The following is a 20,083-nucleotide window of genomic DNA, read 5'->3' as shown; positions in this document are numbered from 1 at the left end:
CATCACATATGTAGGTTTTTAACTACATGAATAGATCTAAAATGTTCATGGAGTTTTTAACTATTCATTGACGAAATTAAAATTTGGTCAAAAAATTAATCTGTTATGTGATAAAGAAACTTCTTTCGCTTAAGGATATGCTGTTAAGTGTTGCTTTCCAGGCAGTTTTCAGACAGAAGGCCTCATTGCTCACCACACAAAGCAGTGATGAGGAAAGATCCTCCTTTAAACACTGATGTGTTTTTGATGCCGGAAACTATTGCCTTTTTAGCTGCTGTCTTGAGGCTTTCAAGGCTCTCAGCGCTTCACAAGCAGATAAAGGATTAACTACATGGAATATGTGTTTATAATTTCTGCATATTAAGACGTGTACAGAAGTTTTTTTTTGACTGATTAGCACATTTAGGTCTTCATGACAGAGAGACATCTGGAGAAACGTGGAACAGAAATTCACCAGATCTTTATAAAAACACCCTATAGGACTTCTTTACATAATACTGGAACATGGCTATATATTGATTGTTTTGAGCCTACTGAACCCCACATGCAATTGGAATATTACTTTTATTATTTGGGTAGCGCGCTGTAGGCAGTAAAGGATTATTTTGTCCTAGAAGAAGAAAAATGGGAAACCACTGAGATCAAACTAGAGCCATAAAGCCTCCAAACTATCCACTAGTGACATTCATTCTTTTAGAAAATGTTTAAAATTGATGTGAATTTCAAATGACATGTGGTTGTGACCGGTTCTTATAAATGTGTGTTGCTTTTGGCTCATTCTGCCTTGCTATTCATTTTATAATGTCATAGGGTGGTGATCTGATAAACTATGGGGTCTTCTTCACCTCTCCTGTATAGCTGCTTTTTTATCTATCTTATGTTTTTTGCATTGTTTGTAGGTGCACATAAAATATTCTATTCTCTTCTAACTCTTACATGGAGAGGCTGACAGTGGGATGCTGCATTTCTAGTGCATTGCCTATGGGTTTTTGTGTTTGTCGTACCATTTTTAAGAAGAGTTCAAAAGCAGGTTGATGCAACCAGACAATTTTAATTGCGTCATCATGATTGTGTTACCAGATTTGGGTAGTGGTAAATATCATGTGTTTTTTTATTTTTATTAAAACGTTGCTGTTGTGACTGAATAACAATTGATGGGGATTTCCTTGCTGAAGAAACTTCCTCAGAAGATAGCCAAAACCATGCTAAATAACAAGCTTGTTATTTAGCCGCCAGCTAAATTCTGATGCCTGAGTCGTCCTTCTAACAAATAGATTTAGGTCTCCTTTTTGACAAAGTCTTCATATTGCTGTTGCTTAATCAAAGTTTGGCTCTCTCCCTGGAAATTTCTTTCTTCACAGAATGAACTGGGTTCTAAAAATAGAAAGCCCAATGCTCACTGCTCATCGGCCCATACACAATAATTTACTTGTGTCTTTCCAGTGAAAGACCATCCCAGTTTCTTGCGTCTTGCTTCAGCTGTTCCAATGCTTGTATTGGACCACCAATTTGGTGCCAAATGGATTCTCCTCGCTGCAATCCTGCCAGTCCAGCTTTCCCAGGCAAATACAAAGGTCACCTTCATCCACAGCTCTTCTGTGAAGTGACCACATTGAATATTTCTGCTCACATTCTCCTTCTTTTCTCCTTCCCTGGTGTAGTTACATAAACACTTACATACTGTACACGTGCTTCATTTGTGCCCATCTCTGAAAGAAGTTCTGACTGAAAAAGGTATTGTTTTTAGGCTTTTTCTAAGTTTGTAATAGAGACAAAATCTGAAATTTGTGGCCTATTTCTAATAAGAGTTTGTAAAGATTTAACACATCGTTACTAATTTCAGACTATTTTATTTCTCTTCAAAAAGCTATTCATTAAGAAAATGTAAAATCTCAATATATTTTTTGAGAATACATTTACTATGTATATCAGGAGAAGTGACATCTATGTTAGAGCAGATGCCGCACAACACAACTGAACAATTTCAAAACAAAGGCGAAATGATTGATTAAGATAACATTTTAAACTTTGTTCAGCATCTTATGTTAGTAATAACAGCAGGTCTTTGCTTTAGTTTTGAGATTTTCTGAGATTTTCCACTTTTCCAATGTGGTACAAGCCTAACGTGTTTCATGACAGACTGCAACTGAAATCACAAAACGGATAACACTGAGTAACTTTGTTATGTGGTTCTGCCTTGATGTTATCTATACTGTCTCACATTTTTTCAGCCAGAACGAATCTGTAAGGGAAAATAAAATTCATTGCAAATGGCATTTTACATTGGTTTACTCTGACTTTATTTAAAAGGGGTGATATTATGCATTTTCTAGACACATAGTGTTATGTAATGGCACAACCAAGTAACTGCTACTTTCAGGTGTTATCAAACTGCTGCATACATCAAAATTAACTTTAAAAAATTATTGAACCTCCTATACTTTCCCGTCATAATGTCATCACAACAATGTTTTTTAATGCTATCCATTGATGCCATTTACAGATGTTGCATTGTACTTTGCATGATAAGCTTCCACCAGGTGTTTGCTCATTGCTGCTGCCACTAGTCTGATGGAGTTGTGTAGGAGAAGGGTGGTCTTTGAGGCAGGAGCTCAGCTGAGGACTGAAGCTCTGAGGTGGAGCTTTGAGGAGGTAGGTGGTGCATTGCATTAGAAAGCGTTAACACACCCCAGAATGGCTGTCACTTGAGATTCAAGCATGTCTCAAACATTGAATGAGTCAAAGGAACACTCTGGATATGTATTTAATCTGAGAATAACATTAATATGTAATGCTGTAAAGCTCAAATACCAACCCTCAAGCAGCATTCTAGAACTGAAAATACCTAATCTCTGCAACAAGATCCTCATAGAAGAGTGTTGTTGACTGGCATATTCTTCTTGATGTCTTTAATGATCACATCAACTTGCCAGTCATCGGCCATAACTAGTCAAGCTAGAATTAGAACTATTAATAGGCTTATTCAGGACATGTATAGGTTTTCTACATTGTCTTTAAAAGATTTGTAAAATTGATATAAGCAATTTCCAGATCTTGATACGTATGGAAGATATCCCAATGAAATACAAAAAAAAAAAATCTGTTTTCAGACTTTAATCAACATCCACTATTCTCTTCCCATCTGTCCAATCATCCATCCAGTCCTGCAAGTCCTGCAGCAAGAAAAGTCTTCCTCTGACTCTGAAATAGGCATAGGGATAATTGTATGCAAGTTAGAGGCAGCTGCCTGAGCAATATGCAGCAACACTACTGACTACCACAGATTTTATTTTGTTGCTGCACTGTTCTTCAAGTCTGAGTGAATTTATTGTCAGCTGAGCATCATAACATTCCTGCCTCCATCTCTCAGAAACTATGGTGTTTGCAGTGGGCGTTTTGACTGGATTTACAATGGCTATTTCAACCGAAAATGAAATCTCGCATCTGAGTCAATTTTTTCAAAGAGAAATGCTTAGTGATGACTGTAAGCACCTACTGTGAAGTGTGTTCCAGTAATATCTCCCAAACTTTCCTCTCTGCTGCCTGCTGCTGCTATTCTCTTCATACTATATCATTTCTAGGAAGCCCTATTCTGTAGCTCAAAAATGGCCATCAAACTCAGCTATCTAAATATTCAGAAATTCACAAAAAATTTAAACTTTGACATGAAAATAAAGAAGTGGTCGGTGTTCATCTGTGTCTGAAACATTTTCAGCAGTAAAGGGGCACGTCTGACTCGATTCAGCCTAAATTTCTTTTTGGTAAACACCAGCAAAAGTCAGGCAGCCAAAAGCCACTCTATTGTTAGAGTTTGTTAATTAGAGAAGTAAAAGTGGTCAGTAAAATTGTAGATCTTCTACTGAATGGAGTCTGCTGTTCCATGGCCAGCACTTGGTGTGAAACCAAGCCCACCATCTGCACCATGAGGTAAACTGCTTTCCTCAGGTTGTAGCTTTAGAGCAACATGGGTTGGGAGTAATAGGATAATTATTTTTTTACTGATGAAATAGCTTCTTTAGCGACATACATGTGGTCTGATTGTGGTTTAGTTATATTTTTGGATTGACCTGTAATGCCTTATAAAAGCTATTTGTGGAGGACCTGTTGCAAACGTTTCCCATCTGGCACAATTAAAGGACTGCTAAGCAGTCTCAAAAAGAACAAAAAAAAATGCTGTTTGTTAAACGCCAAAACTCATAAATATTTAAAAAATTTACGTCTTTTGTTAATTTTTTCACCCATGAAGATTGCCATTTTTTCCACCAATTTGTTGATTACACATAATGGTCCATTCTACACTGCAATCTACAGAGTACTCACAGGAAGGCTAACTTTACTTGAGTAGTTGATTTTGACTGGTGCGATTTTAAACAATGCCACTGTGTCACTATTGGCTGAAATAAACAAACAATATAAACATTATAAATTTAGGCAAATCTGGATAATTTCCACCCTGAGTGGAACACAACTTCCGAAAGACCTTATCTACACTGATCCAGCCGGATCCATGGAGGTCCGGTGTCGGTGGTAACAAAGTCCAGTGTCACTGTTACCACCACACCACGCTCAAAGCAGCACAGCTGTTACTGATCCGGACACAGCGATACACACGCTGGGAGAAATGTCAAAGACAAGCAGTGCTAATGGAGCTATTACTACTGGAAATGTTAATGGAGGTAGAACACCAGTACTGAATGTGAAACCTCTATGACACCGGACAAAGTTCGGTCCCTAAACAGTTGTTGCTGAGCTGGACACAGAGCTATAGAAGTATTTACTGGATCACAAATCTGACCGAAGGTACGTGTCATTCACTGTTCCATTTACGAAGCTGAAGGTAGCAGCAGCAAAATACCAGCTTCTATCAATCAATCAATCAATCAATCAATCAATCAATCAATCAATCAATCAATCAATCAATCAATCAATCAATCAATCAAATTTAACTTGATTAACACATTTCAGCAGCAAGGCATTTCAAAGTGCTTTGCATCATCACAAACACAAAGACAGTCATGCAACGTAGAATCAACAATCAAAACATGACATTAAGTTAAGTTTCATCATTAAATTTGTAATTGATTACGTTTCGAATACAATTCTTAACACGTGGGTTTTTAGTCGAGATTTAAAGGAAGTCAATGTTTCAGCTGTTTTACAGTTTTCTGGAAGTTTGTTCCAAATTTGTGGTGCATAGATGCTGATGCTGCTTCCCCTCGTTTGGTTCTGGTTCCGGGGATGCAGAACAGACCAGAACCAGAAGACCTGAGTGGTCTGGAAGATTGATACAACAACAGCAGATCTTTAATGTATTGTGGTGCTCAGTCGTTCAGGGATTTGTAAACTAACAACAGTATTTTAAAGTTTGTTCTTTGAGCTACAGGGAGCCAGTTGAGGGACTTTAAAACTGGTGTTATGTCTCTATCTTCCTGGTTTTAGTGAGAACGCGAGCAGCAGCGTTCTGGATCAACTGCAGCTGTTTGATTGATTTGTTGGACTGACCTGTGAAGATGTTGTTGCAGTAATCAATGCAATTAAAGATAAATGCAAAGATGAGTCATTGCTGAGACATTACTCCTCTAATCCTGGAGATGCTCTTCAGGTAATAGAAGGCCGACTTTGTAACTATCTCAATGTGGCTCTGAACATTCAGGTCAGAGTCCATCACTACCTCCAGGTTTCGGGCCTGATCGCTAGATTTTTATTGTAATAACTGAACCTGTGCATTGACTCTAGATCGTTCCTCTTTAGGACCAAAAATAATAACTTCAGTTTTGTTTCTGTTTAGCTGGAGAAAGTTTTGGCACATCCACACATTTGTCTGTTGTGGATGTGCCAAAACTGTTGAGTAATTGGGTAAGTTCAGAGTCACCTGGTGACATCATAATGTAGAGCTGTGTGTCATCTGTATAGTTAGCTAATATTATGTCCTGTTATAACCTGAGCTAGTGTGAGCATGTGAGCAATATTGAACAAGAGGGGTCCTAGGATTGAACCTTGGGGTACCCCTCATGTGACTGTTGACCTCTTTGATGAGAAGCTTTTGTTGTTGTTACAGGAACATATTTTTCATAGTTTAATTTTAGACATGGCTGAACTTGAATGAGTTTAAGCATCGTTATTCAGATAGTTGCATTGAAAAATTAAATAAAAAAACAAAAGAACACAAGAGATGCATTAAAAGGTTCGTTATGCTCCAGATTGAGGATAACTGGGTTCAGATTACCAAGCAGGAGTTTTTTGTTTTTTTCCCCCTGGCTCTGGAACAGTTCATGAAACGCTTTGCCAGCAGACAGAAGGAGCCAAGCCGAGCATCAAGCTCATAGAGATTATTTATAGAGTTGAGTGGGCTTCACGGACGCAGGCATGAGATGTGTCAGAAAGAAAACGCATCATTGATCAAAGTGTGCTCAGAGACATAGTCCTATTTCCATCAAACACACCAACGGTGGTTTGGGAGCAAACAGTAGCCTTTACCAAAGCCTCCGCGTCCGCTGAGTCGCTGCGTTATAGTAAGCTCGCCTGCTTTCCTGCCCACGCAGAGTCTCCTGCGCCTCCACAGGTGACTGGACTTCACTGAACTCTCGCCAATTTTAGCCTCCATCTCCTCTTTCACTACTCACCATCTAAATAGCCTCTCGGCTCTAGATGTTTAAAATACACACATGGTGGGTGTTTGAACAGTGATCGTGCTGCACAATCCAGTCAGGTGTGTTCTTCTATAATATTACTCAGGTCTAGCAATAATGCAGTGTTTTGTATGCGCGTGTGTGTGTGTGGGTGTGCATGAGGGGGTGCGGAAGAGAAAACAGAACCTTGTAGGGTTTGAATTAGAAATGCACCACAGAGGAGATACAGAAAAGAAAACAGAATTGCTATCAAGGACAAGCTGTGTGTGCATGTGTGTCTTTAACTTGCAGCTTGTGAACCTCACAAGGCGCATCTTTCAGAGGACATTGCAGGATGTTTCTCTGCCTTCATTTCCACCTCCCCATGTCCCACTCAGGGAGTAGATAAGTGGGAAAAAGGTGAGTTGTAGGAGAGGAATGTAGCAGAGGTGTGCTGCAGCACTAGTAGTTGTAGCAGAAGTGGAGGGGGGGTACCTCTCTCTCCCTGTCTCTCTCTACCAGTCGCTGCAATGCAGATGGCCGTCAAGGTTATCCCGTTGTGGCCACAGTCACAAGCTGAAGCATTGAGGATGCCAGGCCAAGGGATACACAGGTATCGGTTGGCCTGGTTTTAAAAAAACGTATTTAGAATTTAGGACTCTCAGGGAAAATAACAGCCAGAAAAGTTTGAATTATCCAAATTTGTCTTGATGCTTTGCTGTCTTTACACTGCTCAGTTATTCTCATGTAATTTACAGAGTAGCCTGAAATATTTTGCCGTCTTTTCATTTGAAGAAACCTTGGAATGTGAGGTGAAGGGTAAATGCCATGAGCTAGCGTGACTCTAGTGTGTCAGGATGGCATTTGTTGTTAATCAGCCTCTTGCTCATGTTCAGTTTCCTCTGTCTGGGTGAGATAAACATGTCAGTCAGAGCCAAACTGCAGCACTGAGTTCCCCAGGCTCTGCATAGTGTATTCCAATCAGTATTTAAGTTAAAGTTAATGGTACAGTGGACACATTTGATAGCTTAGCACTTGAAGGCCATAGCATTATATTCAGATCCAGTTAAGAAGAAAATACTGTTCTTTGATGACCATACTTCCTCATAATATGTCTGTCTGTGTTCATATATCCCAAATGATTCCTCTGGCTTCTCTTTTTTATTGCACCTGAGGCTCTTTCGGGCAATTCATTTTGAGCAGGTTTGAAACAGCTGCCTCTGTCAGATAATATTAAGGAAGTGATGGATCATTTCTCTCAGGGTGGACTGATAGGTATTTATGAATCTACATAAAAGAACAAACAGACAACACAAGTAAATTTTATGAAAGCGTTTGCAAAAGGAGAGAACCCAGCAAACTGCTGCTTCCAGCCGTTCACTGAGCGCTCTGAAGACCCTTTGTTAGGGCTTTCTCTTTTATTAAAAGATAAGGGAGGGCAGTAGAGAAACAGTAGAGACAGTCACCGGTGGCCTCCAAAGTAGGGGGTATTCCGGTTGATAAGGTCTGAGAAACACCGTTAACTGTTTCACATGGAAACACAGGAAGAAAAGGCCTCAAAGTAAGTTTATACATTTCAGTAGAGAAAGAGAATACTTTAAATTGAAAATCACAATATAATGCTGGGTTAATTATCTAAAATAATAATAATAATAAATGTTGAATGTAAGAATGATAACACAGAAAAATACTAACAGGATGCATTCAGGAATGTCACTTGTATCCCTACTAATTGCTCCCTGGTATTAATTCAGTTTTGTTTTAATTGGTGCTGATCAAAAAGATTGTACTAGATTGAAGACTTTCATCTTTCAGTGTTTAGTAAAAAGAGCAAAAAGAGAAAAACGATAAACCAATCAAATGAAAATTATTGAGTTTCTCTTAATTCATGCAATTAATTGATTTATTCTTTTTTCTTACAGGCCTACTTTTACTTGACCTGAAAGAGGAAATGTTTAGTCTGATTTAACAGTTGCTATATGGAAAAAAAGGGTTATGTTTATACAAAATATGTAAACATCCACTCTGAACTGTGTAAAAACAGAGCAGGCAAAAATAAAGTATAGAATGACAAGAAATATTCAAAGCTAACAAGAGTCAGTTGTTAATCGGCTGGTTTTAACCATTATCCTTTCAATGAGCATCAGAAAACACACTTTAAAGTCCCCTCTCTCCCATATTATCCACTTTTCCAGCATCGCTAACATTTGTGCCGGTGGCAGAAAACAGTTTTTAGGAAATGAAAAGAACAGAATGAGAAAAACTCCTTTGAGGAGAGACACTCAATTTAATTAAAGCAACATTGACCCCAGAGGGTGTTTGAGGGTATTAAACAAATTTATGTGCTACCCAATACATCAGGGAGTCCTGTAGCAATATCTTTTGAGGACTTGACCTGTTTCTCTCAGTTTATATGCACTAAGCTGCTGTCAGATTATAACCCCAACAAGTTCATTGACTTTTAGGATTTTATTGTTAATAGGAAGGCTCTGTCGTACAGACGTTCAAATGCATACAAACATAACACAAAATCCCTTTTGTAGAATAATTGGTTAGAGAGATAAAATCATCTGTTTAAGTAGATTATTCCGTTTACTCAAATTAAATTAAATTAAATTAAATATTTTACAGAGTATTATTTATATTTGCTGACAATGTTTTGCTCCAATCAAATTTTCTCTGGTTTTCCATTTTTTTCCCCCTGAAGTACGAAGTGGGAGTTAATTCTATCATCTTCTCATACATATTAGATTTGAGTTAGGGTCTTAAACCTTTAAGCTCTCCATGGATTTTCCCCCAGCGAACAAAATAATATGATAACGCACCTAGAAATGTTTCTAGTATTATTTCATGTAAAGTCTCTTGAAGAAGTATTTATTCCTCTTGGACTTTTCCACATGTTGTCACATTAAATTCTCAACCTTCAGTGAATGACATTGCTGTATTGTCCTAAAGACAAAGGGGCAAATAACTGTGAGGAGGAAGGAAGCAAATCTAACAGTTTTTACTTTGGAAGTTTAGAAATCAATTTTTGAGTCCTACCACATATTCTCAGTTGTCTTGATATCTGTATTTTGACTAGGCCATTCTAAAATATGTATGTATCCTGGATTTGGAACAATACCCAGCAATTTTTCTGCCACTTCAATGGCAGAGCACCTCTACAAGCTACAAACTCTTAACTAATTCTGCTAATTTACTTCTACTCTACCTTACGTCTTGTAGCTTCCCTTTTAAAAATGCCTTTTCTGGTCACTTTTCCATAAAGGTTTACATGTAGAGAACACAACTAACAGTTTTCCTGAGGACAGATTCTTCAATCTAAGCTGTCGATGCTTAAGAACACCATCCAATTTGTGAAATTTGAAAGAGCCACCATCGTGCTATGAGGAGCTTTTGTGTCAGGAACAACTTAGTAAGGACTATTCTGGCAGCATTTTTGTGCACCCTTTGTGGAATTAGAGACATAATTTCTCATGATCACTCAAAGAGAGCAGGAACTGAGAATAACAACAGGCTTTTCTCATAGTTGCATGGGGAAGAGGACAGCGGCTGATTAATAAACCAGGGAGCACACCTTAAATAAATGCTACTGCAAGTAATTCATTGTGCAAAAAAAAGTGTTTTTGCTGTTGTGACACTTATGATTATTTTCAAAGCATACCCACATGTTTTCAGTAAACCTGAGTACATTAGTAATGAAAGATTTTGCAGAAAATAATAGGCCTCTGGCTGTTGCAAAGGTTTTGAAAGCATGAGAAAAGCACCTGTAGAGAATCAGGATAGTGTGACAGAACGGCAAGGCAACTCGGCACTGGTGAGCATTCAGTTCGGCCTTGGTATGATCTATAAATGGAGTTTACATATGTTAAACCTAGTGTACTAAGTGCTTTCTAAATGTGAATTGAAAGAGACTCTGCATTTAGGCAGGATAAAAGCACTTTGTCTCTTTTGCTATGGTTCAACAGCTCAATAGCATTGACCCCTTCTCTCTCTATGGGCCAGTAATTAGTCAGATTGTTAGACGCACTTTGGCTTGTTCAGTGTTCTCTGGAGAATGTCCACGTATTATTTGAGGTTTTACATTTGAGGCAAAACAAAAGTCGTCCACAATTGATATAAAAATATAAATCCAATTTGAGCCATGGAACAAACATTGTTGTCTCTGTTCACTCTTATTTCAGCCGTTTCACGCTCCCTTTCAAAACTCCTTTTTGCTAATTCACACATTATGTTCACGTTTTCCCAAAATCACACAGAGATGGTGCAACGAGTTGCAGGATGTGTGGCTGAGACTACCGCTGTGAGAATTTAGGCAAACGCCCACATGAGGGATTACTGAGACAAATCTTGACAGACCTGACTTCTCTCAGCTTCTTGCATTCATCATCTGCTTCCTTTATTCTTCATATTCTTTCCTATTTCCTATATTCAAAGTTGACATAGTTTTATTGGTTCAACCAAAAACAATGCAATGCTTCTTAGGTTATTCGTTCAGTATTTCAGTCTTGCTTGAGAACCTCAGGATCTAATTTTTGCAGATGATGTGGCTGTATTGGCTTTTTTGGCCGTCATCATGCAGTGGTGTGGCTCCCAGTTGAATGTGAAGCAGGCAGAAGCCGAGACTCTCCACTGCAAGAAGATGGATTTGTTGGAGAAGAGGGCAAGTTGTATTATTTTGGTGTCTTGTTCACAAGCAATATGGAACGGACAGACAAAATGGATGTAGTGATGTAAGAATTGGTTCAAAAAACAAAGCACTCAATTTACCGGTCCGTCTATGGTCCAAATCTCTCCTATGGTCATTAGATATGGATCATGACCGAAAGACCGAGCAGCCAATATGATTGCCAGGAAAGAGAGGCATTACTGGATTTCCCTCCTGGATCTTTTCTTTCTATTTGTCCGTCCATCCATGACCTGTTGTTTCAGTGACCATAAAAACAAATCTGCCGACCACCTATCAAGGGTCTACCTCAGATTTTTTCCAAATATCACTTTGTTTTATAGCCATTTATAATTTCCAGGATTGCTACAACATCAAATGAAATTCCAGTTACTCTCAGGTCATTCTTTGCTTTTCAATTTCTTTTAATTTCTCTTCCCTCACATGCTCATCGCACCTGTCTCTGTATTGTTTTTTTCTACTTTTCGCAGTTTTTTTTTTCGTGTAGGCCTGCTCTGTTCAGGTTTTAGTGAGCCAGGTCTGTTAGAGGCTGAATGATATCCGCCTCAAGCTCTGTGTGGAAGGATCTAAATGTCACTCTCAATAAATGTATTAGACGTGGGAAGGAGTGGGCAGTGTGGCGTTTTGGTAGGATGAGAAGCTGCGGAGGGGGATGCTCTGCTGATAACCTGCAACATACCTCATTCAAGCTTAATAGGGTGAAGTGAACCATGAAATGGTTTGAGGCACAAGCAAGTTTATAAATGTTTACAGAATGAATTATCTAGAAATGAAAAGAAAATTAAAATAAAAAAATTGCAACACACTCTTCTGAAGAGGACACTTTGAGTCATTTTTAATTATACGCAATAGAAATGTTAGCAACAGATGTCATAGACTGGTGAGGCTATTTGGACAATTAGCGTGTTAAGAAATACTCGTGTTGAGAAATTGCCAGTAATTTTTGGCTGCTTTTAGGGTGAGTTATGTTTGCCGACAATGATAACAGATTGTGCATGTCTTTAATGTATTGCGTAAAGTGGAGCTGGGGGGTAACTAAACGAGTGTCAGACTTGAACGACCTGACAGAGCACCTGCGAGCTCCATCTGTTGATGATGTACATGTAGGGTTCTCTGCTCACAGCTGCTTGGAAATCATATTATTTGTGCTAAAATATAAATACATGTGTGTCAAAAAGGTGCTGTTTGGTATTTTTCATATTAATTCAAATAAAAAAGAAACTAATGATTTTCCTTGTGTTGTGAAAGGTCGTAACATAAAGACCCAATTTAGAATTTGCTCTCTGTTTTGTGCAGACTTGTTACTTAGTGATACTTGGAGCTTAGGAAAAAAATGTATAGCTAAAGAAATAATGAGTCAATATAAATACTACTAATATAGAGAGTTTTTATTGAGTTTACCTTAACTAAAAGAAAGAAAAACATCGAGGAATTCACTTGAACCTTTTTAAACCAGGGTTAAGGGATTATAGGTGAACATTAGTAAATTAAAATATTACTAACATACATGTATTTCAGTAAATAATTTTAAAAAGTCAAAATTCCATAGATAGTGATATATTGGAAGTCTATTTTATTTTTTTAATTAAAACTTAGAGATAATAAAAGACTAAATTTAATTTTTCTGAATGATGGCTGCAGTCATCCTTGTTGCTGGTGCGTCTTTTATTCCTCTGAAATGCGACATTTTTCCTTCCTCTTCAATTTTCCCTTTGCACATTTGTATACATAATATGTAAACAATCAGCTTCTTTAGCAATTATCTTTTGTAGCTCACTCTCCTTGCGGAGGACGCTAATAACAATACAATAGTCGATTTTAAGGTGAGAATTATTCTTTGTGATTGTGCAAGCAGAGTTTTTATATAAAAATAATTTTCATTGATTTGATTAATTGATTTTGAAGTAATTTTTCAGAAAATGTATTTTGCAGTTTTGATGATTTGATGACTATGTATTCACCAAAACTAACCCAATTATTTTTTTTAAATGTACAAAATACATAATATTTTAAATTAATTGCTATTAAGAAGCAATTGTGTAACAGACTACTTTTAATCTGGGTCTATTTTTGCCAAGAAGCCAAAATCAGGAAGCTACTTCTACTACTATTTATTCATTAGAGACAAATAAATAACATGTTATATTATTGATATCATCAATGTTATCATCTTTTCCTAATATCCTGCAGCCTAGTTAGCATGTACATGTTTGCATTTGATTAGCTTGTGTCTTTCAGAGTGCACAGATCTGTGCAGACAGCGACCCTGTGATTCTCAAACACACATATGGCCAAACAGACCTCACATGCTGCTACTCCTGTCTTGGAGAGCATGTCATTAAGAAGGCAGTGCGCCGCGCTGTCTTCACTCCCCATTACACGAGCCCCCCTGTTGTCTTGTTCAGCATTTCTCATTGCATACACACAAATGACACAGTAGCTCTGTGGGTGAGAGAAAGCAAGCCGTGGCTGACTGCTTTCGGCAGAGCTGTTTTAAAGCTGAGATATGATAGGAGGCGAGCAGCGTGCAACCGGCACAGCCGTGATGAGGAGGTGGGATTGTTTGAGATTTTCTGGAATGGTGGCAAAAGTGGGCCTTAGTTGTGAAGGAAGCAGTATGTTCAGAGTCCCACAAGAAAGTGTTGAGGGGAGAGTTTTGTCGCCTGTGCATTAAAAACCGTCTTTATTAGTTGAGAACTTTGATTCTTTAAACACGGTTGCCAATTTATGTTCCCTTTATGGCCTTCACCTGTTACTCTGCAGTGCTGTATTTTTTAGTATGTGTTGTAAAGGTGATGGTCTTTATGTGCTTGTACGAACCATTGGCAGCAAAGGGAAGCAAAGCATACAGGTGAAATTACCATGAGAGCAAGGATGGTACGTTGCACTCACGTTACCTCTAAGAAAGGCAAGAGTTTTTGTTTTGCTGTCCTTTATTCAGTTGGGAAAGGATGCAATCACCGAGCTGTTGCTGTTGCTATACATGAGAACTTAGAGCTTGTTGCATTAATTGCCTCCCAGGTGTCAAGCTTCACATGTCACCTTATGGTGCCAAGTGTCAGGTTGTGACAAAAGTCACAGGAAAAAATAAAAGGGAATATAAAAAAAGGGATGGTTTTCGGGAAGCTGTGCCTTTGCCTTGTGCCCACCCCCCAGCATGCTGACCTCTGCATCAGGAAGTGATTGACCCCGCCAAGAGATGCCACTGACCCCATGGGGAGGAGAATGGAGGAGGTGTGAGTGATTGCGAAAATACCCCCACATGATTGCAGGAACAGAAACAACACAGCGTCCAAAGCATATGACCGTAAATTAAAATGTGACATGTTTATGGGATAAAGTAGCTGAAAAATGTTGCAAGTAGACATGAATGATGCGCAGATATGCTCACCCATACATGCAGACCAAGGAACACAGCAGATAGGCCAGAGACAAATTTGAAGACAGACAAAACGAAGACTAAAGCAGGGTCAGGTTATAAAACAGTATTACAAACTTTAAACACCTCCTGGAGCTCTGAAAATGGAAGGAGTGCGGCAGAACCACAAACCCATTAAGGTATAGCTTTCACCTAAGGTGAACCAGCAAAGAGACCAGCTAAGAGGCCAAGACCCACAGCGTGGTGGAAGAATCTGGTGAAACATTAGCTATTAGTTGAACACCACACATCTCCCCTTCATGGGAGGATTGTTCAATTGTTGAATTCATAAGAAGTCTCCTCTGCAGTTTTCCTCAGTTCATACAGCGGGCACAGCAGACATTTTAGATGAGATAAAAGCTGAAGGCTTTTGGCCTACATGCAAAGTTATGCGTGGTATGAAACAAACACCCTTAACACATGGTCCTCATGCTGAAACATGGTGGTGGCAGCATTTTGCTGTGCTTGTTCCTATTGTTATCAGGACAGGGAGGCTGGTCAGGGTCAAAGGGAAGATGGAAGATAGTCCTGGAAAAGAGCCTGTTTAGCAGTTCTTTAGCCTGTTCTGCTAAAGAACTTAAATCTTTAGCAGAGAATACAAATGGACACCACAAACATCCAGAAAACCATCCCTGTAACTATTGTGCACTATTTATTGTTGTTAGTCTGAAAACTCCCAATAAAAATACAACTAGCTTAATGTGACAAATGCAGATACATTTAAAGGGTCTAAAGATGTTTCCATGGCAGTGTAGAAATGTTTAAAATGAGCATTTTTTTTTCTTTTGAAGTTAAAAAAATACAAAAAAAGCAAAATTTTTACTTTCAAGAAGTATTCATTTCCATTGAAATGCGTTTGTTATTTCTCTGCTGAAAATGTAATGTTTGTGGAAATAAGAGTGAAATTGATATTTCTGTTTTGAATCTTTGTATAAAAAAAGTCATAGTAATATGAGCATGAAGCATCTTATGTTTGATCAGATTTATTAGGAATTTGATGCTGTTTTAAAATGTAATTTTTAATTATTTTTCAGGAAGAAAAAGGTAATCATTGTTGACTGCACAAGCAAATATCCAGTTTACCTGAAAGAAATAGGACTGCATGTATTTAAATATGTGCAAAAATATTCCGGTCACAACCACGGCAAACTGGCGATGCTTTGATTGAAGGCAGAATAGCAACAGGATGTTGTCCTGTTTATCTGCCCAGCTAATTGTAGCTAAATGTTAATGAAAAACTAAATTACCTTCATAGCCTTTGGCCTTGTTTTTCCACAATACCTTTTCAGAAAACGCCTCAAATAATTAGGCTTGATTGGTTATATATTTTGTTTTTTTACAGAGAAACTTACTCAGTATGAGCTCAGTTTCGTTTATCCCCAGTATCCCTTTCAGTGTGGATTCTTATCTTGTTGATTCAGCAAATGATGGTTTAACTCGTCCTGGGATTATCTTTAGAAGGAAACAAGAACACATCAGTTACCTATGAGAAGTGGGTTCTTAATTTATTTTTTTTCTCCTAAAATATCTTTATAATAGACTTGGAATTATAACTTTCCCTAGCTGTGCAAGCAGCGTGATTCTTTCTGCCCTTAAACTTGGCAAAGGTATCTGCGTTACCATATGTCTGCAGGTCATGGCACAATCTCACACACAAGTGCATGCCAACATTTCTCAATCATACAAGCAGAAAATCTAAGACAAGGCTTTTTTTTCTCTTCTGAGGACTGAAACATAATAAAATTATAGTGACAGGTGACACAAAGGGAAGAGAGATGAAGGTTGTAAAACAAGGATCAAGCCAAAGACTGATGCCTTTTTTTCACCCCTGGAGCTCAGAAATTGTTTTGTATTTATCCCTGACCGTCTGGTGGAAAACAGATTGTCCTGAATTTTTTCACTGAGTGTGATTGCACTGTTGTTGCTCAATGAAAATCCATCAGATGTGGAGAGGCAGCTGCTGACCTGGATGGGGGACAGGGGAAGCCGTCAGGCAGTCTTTCCTAATTGTCCTTGTAAAGTTTTAAAAAATCACAAAACCAGGGCAAATGAATAGCTTGTGTCTTAGGCTTTTTTTTTTATCTTGGAGAAACTTTCAGGACCTCAGTCATGGTAAGACTCAAAGGCATTTGTCTAAAGTTTTTCAGAGTTAGATTTGTATTGTACTGGCCTCTCTGGTATGTCTTCAGAAAACCCAGTTTGGACATCTCAAATTAGGCCATCAGAATTCAGGCTATTTAGGAAACTACAGCCTTGTGTGGAAGTGGGGCAGCACAGTCTGCTTTCTGCCAACGAGGCGAGTAAACCCTGAAAGCTGCAAAACCTCAGCCGCACCAGTGCAGGTGGTTTAGATGGGGTTTTTATTTTACTCCTTTTAATACTTTTGCTTTTATTATTAACGGAAGTGAAGCAAAACATGGCTCGTCTTTGAAGCTGGATGGCAAAAATATATTTTGTAAGTTTGCCTGCAGAATTAATATTCTATTAACAAATCCTATTTGCAGTAAAAAAACATTAAATCTCTGCACTTATGAAATGAGAACATTGTGACTTAAACTATGCTAGTCCACAGAACTTTGAAATGTGTCTTTAAGGGACAATTTACCTTGTGTTTAAAGAAAATGATGCATTCCCTAGAGCTGCAGTGATTTATCCGACTGTGAAGTTATTTTAAAAAATGGATGGGTTTGTATTTATTTCACATTAAATGTGATCTAAAAGTAAAAGTAACATGAGTTTTCCCTGTAATTAAGACAATATGTTTTGCTGTTTCATTTGCAGGATGGCTCCAAACAGAAGCAGGTCAGGAAGAAAACCGTGTCCTTCAGCTCAATGCCGAGTGACCGTAAAATCAACAGCACTGCTGCTTGCATGGCCTTTATGTTGGAGGGTTGTGAAATGAAGAAGGTGCGATCCAACTCACGCATGTACAACCGCTACTTCCTGCTCGATCCAGATATGCACTGGCTGAGATGGGAGCCATCTAAAAAGGATTCAGAAAAGGCAAAACTGGAAATTAAGAGCATTAAGGAAGTCCGTTTGGGGAAGAAAACTCCAGTTCTGCGCAGCAATGGTCTCTCGGATCACTTCCCTGATGAGTGCGCCTTCTCAATCATCTATGGAGATAACTATGAAAGTTTAGATTTGGTAGCCAGTACAGCAGATATCGTCAGCACGTGGGTCATGGGTCTAAGATATTTGGTGTCTTATGGTCGCCACCCTGTGGACATGGCAGAACCCAGTCAATCGAGCTTACGAACGTCCTGGATTGGTTCAGTGTTTGAGCTCGCAGATTTGGAAAAAGGAGGACACATAGACCTATTCAGAGCAACCCAGATAATCAAGGGGCTTAATCCTGGAATGAAAGAGTCCAGGATAGAGCTGAAATTCAAAGAATTACAGAAAGCTAAAGACCAATATGGGGAGGCAATTAATTTGGACACTTTTGTTGAAGCTTATTGTGAGCTCTGCACACGACCTGAGATTTTCTTTCTGCTGGTTCAGTTCTCCAGTAACAAAGAGTATCTGGACAATAAAGATCTGATGCTATTTGTAGAGGTCGAGCAGGGAGTGGAGGGAGTAACGGAGGAAATGTGCAGGGATATTGTTCAGAAATTTGAGCCGTCTGCCAAGGGCAGAGAAAGGGGCTACCTCTCCATCGATGGTTTCACACACTACCTCCTGTCCTCAGAATGCCACATTTTCGACCCTCAGCACAAAAAAGTGTGCCAGGATATGACTCAGCCTCTCTCTCATTACTACATCAACTCTTCCCATAATGCCTCCCTGCTTGATGATCATTTCTGGGGTTCATCAGACATCAGCAGCTACATCCGAGCTCTGAGGATGGGGTGTCGAAGTATCGAGGTCATAGTCTGGGACGGCCCTGATAATGAGCCGGTCGTATATGTTGGAAGTTCTGTGGCCTCTCAGCTTGCTTTCTCTAAAGTTCTGGACATCATAAACCAGTATGCTTTTGAAAGTTCTGAGTATCCTCTCATTCTGTGTTTAGTGACCCACTGCTGTATCCCCCAGCAGAAGGTCATGGTTCAACACCTGAAGAAAATTCTTGGGGATAAGCTGTATGCTGACCCACCCAACAAAGAAGAAAACTACCTACCCTCACCTGAAAAACTTAAAGGCAAAATACTCCTCAAGAGTAAAAAGTTGCCACCAACCTGCACTGACTCCGAGGGGGATGTAACAGATGAAGAGGAAGGCCTGGAAATGTCACGCCGCGTTGGAGCTGATGAAAAGGACCAACTGAATGGTTTGGGCTGCAAAAGGCTCAGGCTGTGCAGGGAGCTTTCTGACCTCGTATGTCTTTGCAAGTCAGTACAGTTCAGGGACTTTGAACTTTCTAAGAGGGAACAAAAATACTGGGAGATATGCTCCTTCAATGAGGTAGATGCAAACAGATTTGCCAATGAATTTCCAGAGGAGTTTGTCTGTTATAACAAGCGCTTCATCTCCAGGGTTTATCCCACATCGATGAGGATTGATGCCAGCAATATGAATCCCCAAGATTTCTGGAAATGCGGCTGCCAGATCGTGGCCATGAACTACCAGACACCAGGCTTGATGATGGATCTTAACCTTGGATGGTTCAGGCAAAATGGAAATTGTGGTTATGTCTTGAGGCCTGCCATTATGAGGGAGGAGGTGTCCTACTTTAGTGCCAATGCTCGGGACTCTCTACCAGGTGTGTCTGCACAGCTTCTCCACATCAAAGTCATCAGTGGGCAGAATTTACCAAAACCTCGGGGCTCTGCTGCTAAGGGTGATGTGGTTGAGCCTTACATATATGTAGAGATCCATGGCATACCAGCTGACTGTGCTGAACAAAGAACCAAGACAGTTTCCCAAAATGGCGATAATCCCATTTTTGACGAGAGTTTTGAGTTCCAGATTAATTTACCAGAACTCGCAGTTTTACGCTTTGTGGTTCTGGATGACGACTACATTGGAGACGAGTTCATTGGTCAGTACACCATCCCATTTGAGTGCCTACAGCCAGGCTATAGACACGTCCCTTTGCAATCTCTCACAGGAGAGTTCCTGCCCAACACCACTCTGTTCGTTCATGTGGCCATCACCAACAGGCGCGGTGGAGGAAAGGCACATAAAAGGGGTCTGTCAGTAAAGAAGGGCAGAAAGGCTCGGGAGTATACCACCACCAAGACCACAGGGATCAAAGTAGTGGATGAGCTCTTCAGAGCTTCTACCCAACCCCTCAGGGAGGCAACAGACCTCAGAGAAAATGTGCAGGTAAGAAACTATATCATATAAATATGTGCAAATTTCTTCAGTGATATGTTTTTACTGTTCTGCTCTGTTATGCTACATTCTGTAGGAACATATGAAATCTTC

At 39.2% G+C, this 20,083-nt stretch overlaps 1 protein-coding gene across 1 annotated transcript in view; it reads left to right on the top strand.

The window, feature by feature from the left end:
* plcl5 (phospholipase C like 5) overlaps positions 1 to 20,083 on the top strand; it is a 65,091-nt gene that overhangs the window by 22,677 nt on the left and 22,331 nt on the right. The window contains exon 2 of the mRNA XM_055052128.1: positions 17,495 to 19,981. Within this exon, the coding sequence (XP_054908103.1) occupies positions 17,495 to 19,981 (2,487 nt within the window). The remainder of the gene's footprint in view (positions 1 to 17,494; positions 19,982 to 20,083) is intronic.

Source organism: Poeciliopsis prolifica, unplaced genomic scaffold, assembly GCF_027474105.1.
Source record: "Poeciliopsis prolifica strain line A6 unplaced genomic scaffold, Auburn_PproV2 SCAFFOLD034, whole genome shotgun sequence".
Taxonomy (NCBI): Eukaryota; Metazoa; Chordata; class Actinopteri; order Cyprinodontiformes; family Poeciliidae; genus Poeciliopsis; species Poeciliopsis prolifica.
The sequence above is the reverse complement of the archived record's forward strand: the minus strand, read 5'-3'. Positions and strand labels throughout refer to the sequence as shown.